We start from the raw sequence: 10,448 nt of genomic DNA, 5'->3' as shown, positions 1-10,448 counted from the left end.
ATCATATCTAGGTAGATAGATTAAGTAGTGCTATAATTACTGTTAATGATGACAAATAATGTCATATTTTTATTTCTTGAATATTCATTTGTGTGAGAATTGTGAGAGTATTGGAATTTGATTCAGTGGCTTATGTTAAAAAAAAATAAAAACAATTGGTGGAACTTCCATGGCTCACATGTGAATTAAATTTTTTTATTAAGTCTAGAAAAATAGCAACTGTATTTATTTCATAGCCATTTCAGATTATTTGTGAATGTGAGCTTATTATCCCAATTATGGTTCCTGCAATGATCATTAGTTAGATGATAGTGAGAATTGGATATATTTAGTATGAGAAGAATATAAATCAACATTTTTGGGTATGGGCTTGATAGTTTATTCAGGTGACCTTACAATATAATTATGGTGTAATATGGCAGCATGAAGATTTTAGATTCTTAGGACTAGGTTTAATTCCTGTAATTCCAGAAATAAAAGGGTTTAAGCTCTATTATTTACTCTATTGAAGTAATTTCCTTAATGTTTATGATAGAATGCTTGATATAATAATGAGCAGTGATGCATGCCATATAGGCAAAGGGGTAGTGTTAATGGTAGAAAGTTTTTCATAAGAGATGCATGAGTTGATCATATTGGAATCATGGATAGGATGCTCAGGTTCATAAAAAAGAGATAGTTAGAAAAAAGATTTTTATAATAAAGTTAATTGTATACAATCTGGTATATAGGGGCTGTGGAAGGCTCCTAACAGAACTGTTATAAAATATTTATTATAATAGCATTTTCTTTTTTAAAAAATATTTTATTTATTTACTTGACAGAGAGAGAGAGAGAGAGAGAGATCACAAATAGGCAGAGAGGCAGACAGAGAGAGGAGGGAAGCAGGCTCCCTGCTGAGCAGAGAGTCTGATGTGGGGCTCTATCCCAGGACCCCAAGATCATAACCTGGACTGAAAGAAGAGGCTTAACCCATTGAGTCACCCAGTTGCCCCTTATAATAGCTTTTTCTACTATGAACAACAGGACAAATGAGCCTGCTACATAGTCATTGTTGAAACCAGAAATGAGTTTTGATTCTCTTTCTGTTGGTCCAATGGAACTTGGTTTGTCTCTGCTAGGGTTGAGATAAGTTCTTACAGCTAGTGATCAAGATGGAAAAAATGATTTATGGATATTCTGGGGTAATAATTAGTGTGAAGAGTGTAGATAACCTGTATATTAACAGGACTGGTAGTAGGATAACTGTTAATACTTTGTATGAAACTCTGCCACTAATTGGAATTTTAAATTTTCAGCTCAGCCTGATCCTAATCAGAAAATGGAATAAATAGCTAAACTAGATATGACTAGTATAAACAGTATGCCTAGGTTTATATTAACTAATGGTATGGCATGGGCAGTGGAATTCATATTCTTAGGGTAAAGTGAGGGGTAGGGTTGGTGCAAAAATAAATATGGATATTAATGATATTAGTGCTTTAAATGTTTCTCTAATGAATAACTTGAGAGCATCAGTGTTAGATTGTAGTAGGCCATGGGGCCAACCAATGTTTGGTCCTTTATGAAGTTGTATCTAGGCTAATACTTTTCACTTGGTTAGTGTGAGGAATGTCACAGCATGTGGAATAGGTATAATCAATAACAGAATTGTAATTATGAGCATGCTGTTAGAAAGAGGAATTGAATCTCTGGTAATAAATGTTTAAGTTCTAGGCTTTTACCAGGTTCTTCCACCCTAAAAAGCCCTGTTCTTTGGCAGGGCTAGGTATAAATTAATCATATTAATATTATCTCATCTATTATTTCAAAGACTATTTTGTAAAGTAGTCCTTATTTATCTTTTCGTGTCCTACTGGGTGAAATGCAGAACAGGTAGAAACTGACCTGGATTACTCAGATCTAAACTCAGATCACATAGGACTTTAGTAGTTGAACAAACCCATCATTAATAGGGGTTACACCATTGGGATGTCCTGACCTAACACTGAGATAATAAACCACTTGGTCTATATAGAATAGTGCTGTTATCCATAGGGTAACTTGTTCTGTTGATCCATATTTTAGATCAGTAAGTGATAAAACATTTTGACTGATTGGTCTAGATTTTAATTACTTGGAGGATATTTTGTTAGCTGAAGTTAGATCAAACAAAATTGTTAGTCCACTTAAAGGTTCATTATCCTTTAAATTTGGTTAAATGTTTTGTTCTTTTTTGGTCTGATTAAAGCTCCATAGATTCTTCTGTTTAATATGTCATTTTTACGTCTTCATGGGAAAGTGATTTTCACTGATTGCCTCTATTTCACAGAGTGCCTCTAATACTAGAAATGCTAAAGGTCATGTATTTGGTAAACAGATAAGGTTTGTGTTTGCTGAGATTCGTTTACTTTTAAAAATCTTTCCATAAATGCATACTTGGGTTGGGTTAACAATTAACTTATGTAGCAATGAATCAATGTGTTAAATTTATTTTTTTGTTAACCATCAGTGATTATCCATTCTGATAGAAGTTTGTGCAAGGAGAAATAATTCATGTTACTCAGACGAACAGTATTGTTTCTATTAATAGATTAATCTAGTGTTAGGTTAGGAGTTAGTCTTTAGTGTTGTAATTTAGATGAGTATATTGTTGAGCTTGAATACTTTAACTGGTGGCTACTTCTAGGCCACCTATGGTGGCCTACTTACTTTCTATGGAAGGTTGTGTCCTGTATCTAAAGGCTGTACCTTTTTAAATGGATATTTTAATTTATGTTGAAATTATTATTCCTTAAGGGAAGTTTAAAATTGAGCTAAAACTTTGTTCTGGATAACTATCAGACAGTCTGTTATGAATAGCTCTCACCAGGCTTAATAGGCTTTTCACCTCTTCCTATAAATCTTTTCACTATTTTCCTACACAGGTAAGTTTGTTCTTTAAAATTTTTATAGATAGCTCAACTGGTTTCAGAGCAGTTAAGTTCTCTTTAATTGTTCTAGGTAAATCTTTCTGCAGATATAAAAGAGGGTAAACTTTGCTATTTAGTGCTTTTAATATTTCTTTTATCATCCTCTTATCATACTTTTTCTATAGCACTGATTAAAATTTGTCTCCTTTACTTTTAATTTTAAATAAGTGTTTTATTTAATTCATTTATAATAATTGAGTATGATGGAGCACTTGGATAGCTCAGTTGGTTTAGTGTCTGCCTTTGGCTCAGATCATGGTGTCAGGGCCCTGGGATCAAGCCCCACATGTAAGCATCCCTGCTCAGTGGGGAGTCTGCTTGTCCCTCTCCCTCCCCCTACTACCCCATCTTGGCTCATGCTCTCATCTGTGTTCTTGCTCTCAGAAAAATAAATAAAATCTTTTTAAAAAATTGAGTTGGGGGGGGTGCCTGGGTGGATCAGTGGGTTAAAGCCTTTGCCTTTGGCTCAGGTCATGGTCCCAGGATCCTGGGATCCAGCACCACATCGGGCTTTTTGGTCAGCAGGGAGCCTTTCTCCTCTCTCTGCTTGCCTCTCTGCCTACTTTTGATCTCTGTCTGTCAAATAAATAAAAGCTTTTTTAAAAAATATTGAGTTTGGTAAGTTTGGGCCAGCTTTCGTTCAAGTACTCATATTAAATGAAATCTCCTGGGTATAAACTAGGTGTTTTATTTAAAATTCATTTTGATATGTCCAAACACACTTTCCAGGATACTTACCTTATTATCTCCTCTTGTATATATAATGATTATTAATGAGTTATATTAAGTTTTGCTATTTGAAGAGGGTGATGTGTTGTGTCTCATGACCTAAGTGAATTAAGCTCTCTCATCTTGATTTATTACTAAACTCTCCTTTAGTTTTTAATTTCATAAAGACTTTAGTATAAAATTTAATGTTTTTAGAATAGAAAATGTAGCCCATTTCTTTATATCTCATAGGTTACAACTTGATCTAATATTTTAATGTTTTCATGTTTGTGCTTACTATAATTCCTTTTTAGGGTTTGTTGAAGGTGGTGGCATATAGACCTCATTAGCAAGAATTGATAAGGTTTATTTGGGTTTATCAATTGTAGAACATGCTCCTCTGAAGAGATATAAAGCACCCCAGTCCTTGAGTTTTAGTCTGTTGCTGATAGTACTCTCATGAATAATTTTGTTATTAAAATTACTGGAGTTTGGGGATAAGCATAAGGGGTATCTATTCTCAGTTTGGGTCTTAGCTATCATGTAGTCAAGAATATTAAAGTCAATTTTGTAGGTTATTTTTATTTGTAGTTTTTTGCAGCCTAATTAAAATTTATTATAAAAATGTCTTTAAAGATTTATGCCAAAATTATATCAATTTGGATTAACTGGCAAGAGTGGTTGGGGCAAAATTTATCAACCCTAATTAATATAACTGCCAGACTTTTATTTATGAATTAATTTTTATCGCTGTTGTTTCCCGTGGGTGTGTGTTAAAGCAAGGCTTTGTGAGCTACTTCTTAGAGTACTTGAGGTTCAGTGCACCAAAAGGCAGTTGGAAGGTTCTAATTTTCTCTAGTAAACTCAAAAGGATTTATTGACCATTTTCATAGAGCATAGCCTATCAGGGCACATCAGGTGAAAGAGACCCGGAATGTGAGATGACATCAAAGTCCATGCATAGTTTCTCCTCTTACCACTTTCCTTGAAAAGCATTACTACTGTTTTATGTTGATTTACACATCACAGAGTATTGATAATATTATAAAAATATTTTTTGTTACTAGCCAGATAAAGAATACCATAGTAATCAATTTTAGAAATACAAGATGTTTAAGGTCGAAGAAGTAGATCTTTAGGTTCCAAGAGTTTATATTTTTATCTTCAGATATTCAAGACAGAACTCTCCTTAAAGAGCGGGTAAACATATAGGCAGATCAAAAGGAAAGATCTGGAAAAAACCTTTCTATACAATTCACATGCTAGGAGCTTCCATTCAAACTGTAATACCTAATCTTTATTATCCATGAAGTGGATTTTATGTTGAAATAGATCTTTCAAGATATATCTTTCAAGAAGCCACAAAATTGGGAAGAAGCATAACTTGGGTACACATATTGGATCCACTAACTCCTGCTTCTAAGGTGCCATTCTGATTCTGTCAAGTTCTAAAAGCTTGTTCTGTTTCTATGAAAATACCTGGTTTTCATAGCATTCTGAGAGCCTTCCCTCTATATAATTCATTCAATTCTTCCTTACCTAAACTGTTGGCAAACAATATGATTAACAGCCAGTTTTTTGTTTAGACATTTCTTGTAGCTGACATTATGAATCTTTGTCCAGGGCCATCTCTTTGTATAGGAAGATTGTGAATCATGAAGTAAGAATAGTCCTTCCTGAATGTCAATATGTAGGGAGCTCTAAGACCGTACTGAAGGCATTCCTTTTGGTGGAGGAAAGTCTTTGCTCTAGAGTCCAGATTCCAGGAATTACCTGAGAAGAACCCTGTGATATTTCTGGAAACTTTGTAAAACTTCCAGAAACAGGGGCACCTGTGTGACTCAGTCAGTTAAGCTTCTGCCTTCAGCTCAGGTCATGAACCCAGTGTTCTGGGATGGAGCCCTGCATTAGTCTCCTTGCTCAGCAAAAAAATAAGTAAATAAAATGAAAAAAAGAAATTTAAAAACTTCCAGAAAATACAGTTTGCTATATATGGAAAGTTGGTCTTAAATTTTGGTTTAAATATGAGGGAGGAAGAGAAGAGAGAAGTTATGAGTTTATTATAGAGTATAAGATGTATCACATTTGGAGACATCATTATCTATGATCCGAGTTTTCTTCATGGATATAAAGCTGAGTCCAAAATTTATTCAGGGCCTAAATACAGTTAGAATGCTATAAAACAATACATTTCGTTTGGGAAAGTTTTATCAGGTAGTGATATCCTCAGAAATGGATGTGCTCTTGAGTGGGAAACATTGGAGCTCCGTGTTGTGGGTAGAAAAAAGGCTTATAGGCAGATTATCCATGCTATGTCTCTTGGGACATTTTAGGAAGTTTCCCTAAATTGAGACATCATTTATTAGTGTGTCTTTTCTGAAATTCAGACCTAAAAATCCAAAGTCAATTTAATTATAACAATTCTAGAGTTGGATGTAAAATACCTTTCAGTTCATTTGAATTTTTTGTAGGTGTGAGAAAAATCTAACTTTATTTCGATCTATGTCTACAGTTCCTAAATTGGAACCAAGATTTCCCTTCCTGTTTTTTGAAGAAGTCAGAAGGCTTTTGTGGGTAGCCTGTGATGGCCAGCTGTGGGACGTGGTCCTGTAGGTTGGTCATGACTATAGAACCATGCTCCCAGGTGAATGGCCTACTTTGAACTGCTGGTTTTATGAGACTTGTGGAAAGCAGATAAATATTTTATATTACAGAATTCTCTGTGCTCAATTACCAGTTTGGGGCCTACTGGAGTAAAATGTTTAAGTAGCCCTTCTTTAAGCTACAAAGCAATATTGGGAGGCTGCTTGTAAGTTTACTTTTACTGGAGATAATTCTTTACTGTCAGCACCTCAAAGTCTATTTCATTGCTGTGTCTGGCTTCTTGACAGAGATACAAAATATTTGCTGTGGGTAAGGCTGGGCATGCTAAGGAGTCAGTGAACCCTCTACAAATGAAGAAACACTTCAAATACCTTGCTTTTCCGTTGGGCTAATTCTAAATCACAGAATCTATACAGTCTCCCAGAGGACTACAGTTGCTTGCACTCCAATTATGTTACCAACATGAGCCTCTTTCCTTTCACAAGACCATTTCCCAGTTCCCTTACTGCAGGCATCCAAAAATGAGTTTCCAAACAAACTAAATCAATACAGTGTTGTCTTTGGACCAGCTGAGGGAAACCAACCTAAGTAACTAAGTAGAGCTACTACTCCTACATATATAACCAATCAATGTGATAGGTCCTGACATTTCCCAAGTTGGATTATACTTATGGGAAGCAGAAGAGATTTTCGTATATGCTTACTTATTGTCAAAGTGATCACAATTTCAATTATAAAATATTATTTAGTAGGTATTACTGCTGTCTGCTGAAAAAAGAAAATAATACCCTTACATGGTAGATTCACATCTCCCATGATAGCCAAGGTAATGAAGGAATGCTCTACAGAAGTAGTAGTAAAATTTTGTTCAGTGAGGTAGATAATACAACCAGTTCTATTTTAAATGTCAGAACCAGAGTAGAGAAGTCCAAAGAGCCGATGGATATATATATATTTAGATCTCCAAAGATAGAGTCAGTTAGCAAAGTCGGACATAATGTCCCTGTTTGCTCAGTCTTTTTATGGCTACCTTTATGTCTTTATTTCTTAATGTATATATGACGGGATTTAAAATGGGAGTGATAGCAAAATCAGCAATGAACAGGTATTTGTCAATTGATGATGTGGGGAAAGGCCAGACATAGAGAAACATGCATGGAGTGAAAAAAAGAACCACCACAGTGATGTGAGCTGACAGAGTGACAAATGCTTTGGATAAGTCTCCTGAAGAACGTTTCCAGACAGTGACCAAAATGAAGATGTAGGAAAGAATTAGCAAGAAGAAGGTGCCCATGCTCATGAAGCCACTGTTGGCAGCAATAATAAACTCAAACCTGTCTCCATCTGTGCATGCAAGTTTTATGATTCTGGGAAAGTCACAGTAAAAGCTGTCTACTTCATTAGGACCACAAAAGGGCAAGTTTATAATGAAAGCAAACTGAGACATAGCATGGATCACCCCAGTTACCCAGCCAGCAATTACAAATGAAACACATATTTTAGGATTCATGATGTTCAGGTAGTGAAGAGGCTTACAGATTGCTGTGTACCTGTCAAATGCCATGGCTATGAGTAGCACCATCTCCACTCCTCCCATGATGTGGATAAAACATATCTGTGTCATGCAGCTTTGGAAAGAAATAATCTTGTATTCACTTAAAAGGTCCCTAATCATCTTTGGGACTGTGGTAGAGGCAACCCCCACGTCAATGAAAGAGAGGTTGGCCAGCAGGAAGTACATAGGAGAATGTAGGTGAGAATCAAAAATTACCAAAAAGAAAATGAAGAGATTTCCCAGGATGATCCCTAAATAAATCAAGGAAAAAATCAACATGAGAAAAACTTTAGTTTCCCAAGAACTAGAGAGTCCCAGCAACACAAACTCAGAAACCACAGAATTATTTAGTCTATCCATTGACTTGGGCGGGAGAGCTGATTTTCAAATCACCTGAGGATAGAAAATGATTAAAAAGACACAATCAGTTGTATAAATATAAATTTCCTATTTCTTGCTAGTGTTTCTTTGGGGTATATATCCTGAACTAGAAATAATTAAATAGGATAAAAAAAAATAAGGATATAGAAATGTTGTGGTGGTTAAGAGAATTATTACATAAAAACAGAAGAAAATTATTAATATTTTAGATGAAGATAAATAGTGTTGCTTCCCTTCTATTCCATTTTCAGATCTTTTTATTTTGCCTCTCAAGGATTTTTAGACATACTCCTGATCACTTACCTAGGTGTTCTCTCACCTGAATAATCTCAGCTATTACTGTCAATTTCACAGTAATAGTCTCACACGTATTTGCTAATTCTCCTTAGCTGGATTTATTTCAGTGGTCACATAGAGATCTTTAGGTCAAAATAGTTTAGTGCCTTTGACCTTGTTTCACCTTGTATGTGTGTTTTATTTTTTTAATTTTGTTTTATTTACCATGAAAGTCACATGCTGAGATGTGGTTATTCATAATTTTGATTCATAACTATTATCATGATACCTGCCTCCATACTCAATTAAATTGTTGGATACAAAGGCTGAATACTTGAATATAAAAGTGTTAATTAAACAATTATAAAATTAATAAATAGCATTTATGCAAAACTTTGTATGAACCACATTATCTCATTAAACCCACAGAATTCCATAAGAAATTCCATAAGAAATGCTTTTTTTACATTCATTTTGCAAATGAAGAAACTGAGTCTTAAAGGGATCAAGTATTAGTGCCGCAACTTTAATCCAGAGCTCCAGGACACCGTAATCCATGTTTATAACCATGCCATTGTGCTTTTCAAGCCTGGCACCTTCCAGTATATGCTGGATCTGTCCTAAGGATCCATCGGTTAAACTTTCTTCTACTTTTTGCTTCCTTTTACCTTTCCATAAAGTTAAGTTCTTTTTTTTTTTTTTTTTTTTTTTTTTTAATTTTTTATTTTTTATAAACATATATTTTTTATATACATATATTTTTATCCCCAGGTCTGTGAATCACCAGGTTTACACACTTCACAGCACTCACCAAATCACATACCCTCCCCAATGTCCATAATCCCACCCCCTTCTCCCCAACCCCCTCCCCCCGGCAACCCTCAGTTTGTTTTGTGAGATTAAGAGTCACTTATGGTTTGTCTCCCTCCCAATCCCATCTTGTTTCATTTATTCTTCTACCCACTTAAGCCTCCAAGTTAAGTTCTTTTTTAAAAAATTTGATTTATTGGGGTGCCTGGGTGGCTCAGTGGGTTAAAGCCTCTACCTTCGCCTCAGGTCATGATCCCAGGGTCCTGGGATCAAGCCCTGCATCAAACTCTCTGCTCAGCAGGGAGCCTTCCTCCCCCTCTCTCTGTGCCTGCCTCTCTGCCTACTTATGATTTCTGTCTGTCAAATAAATAAATAAAATATTTTTTTAAAAATATTTCATTTATTTGTTTTAGTTGATTGATCAAAAAGATTTTATTTATTTATTTATTTGAGACACAGAGAGAGATGCATGAGTGTGGGGGAGGGGCAAAATGAGGGGGCAAGTTGATTCCCTGCTGAGCAGGGAGCCCAATGTGAGTCTCAATCTTAGGACCCTTAACCAACTAAGCCACCCAGGTTCCCCTACATAGTTAAGTTATTTCTAAAAAAAATCAGATTTCTGAATCTTGTGTCTCCTAATTTTCTTTCTCTCCCTAACTCCTCACTTGCAGCCCTCATTTTTTGGTTGCCAGTAAGCCAAAACAATCAGTTTCCAAAATTCCTTTTTCTTAGAAAGAGACTCTGGCTTCCAAATACATCATACAATAATCAGTTTTTAATTATCATTTTCCTTGATATCTCTGCAGGATTTGATACTGTTTTTCATGTCCTTAGTTCTGTAACTCCCTCTCTCCTTGGCTCCTTGGCTTTCATAAGGCCAATCCTCTTCCCCTTCTTGCCAATAGAAATAGCATTTGTTTAAGTGATTGGCTGAAATCTCTAGATTTGAGAAGAGAGTACACCTATCCTAAGTTGAGAGCATGATATGTGATTTTTCTAAACCATTTCCTACAATTCCATTTTCCCTGACCAAGATTTCATCTAAGGTAGGACATGTGACCAAGAAATGTTCAATGTGATGTAAACCAATGTTGTCTGGAGAGCTTTCCTTCCAAAAGAAAAGACAAAATTCCGTGTAGAGAAGACTCTTTTCATGGTCTTTT

At 35.3% G+C, this 10,448-nt stretch overlaps 1 protein-coding gene across 1 annotated transcript; it reads right to left on the bottom strand.

The window, feature by feature from the left end:
* Positions 1-7,242: 7,242 nt before the first annotated feature.
* LOC131835274 (olfactory receptor 4F21-like) lies at positions 7,243-8,178 on the bottom strand. Its single transcript, XM_059179636.1, has one exon. The coding sequence runs from the start codon at positions 8,176-8,178 to the stop codon at positions 7,243-7,245; it is 936 nt and encodes a 311-aa protein (XP_059035619.1).
* Between the last annotated feature and the right edge of the window lie 2,270 nt (positions 8,179-10,448).

This window comes from Mustela lutreola, chromosome 7, assembly GCF_030435805.1.
Source record: "Mustela lutreola isolate mMusLut2 chromosome 7, mMusLut2.pri, whole genome shotgun sequence".
Lineage (NCBI taxonomy): Eukaryota > Metazoa > Chordata > Mammalia > Carnivora > Mustelidae > Mustela > Mustela lutreola.
Note: the sequence above shows the minus strand (reverse complement) of the source record. Positions and strands in the feature narration are given on the sequence as shown.

Bases quoted from the DNA above. Each gene is read 5' to 3' on its own strand.
- LOC131835274 (XM_059179636.1), bottom strand. From the start codon at position 8,178: ATGGATAGACTAAATAATTCTGTGGTTTCTGAGTTTGTGTTGCTGGGA.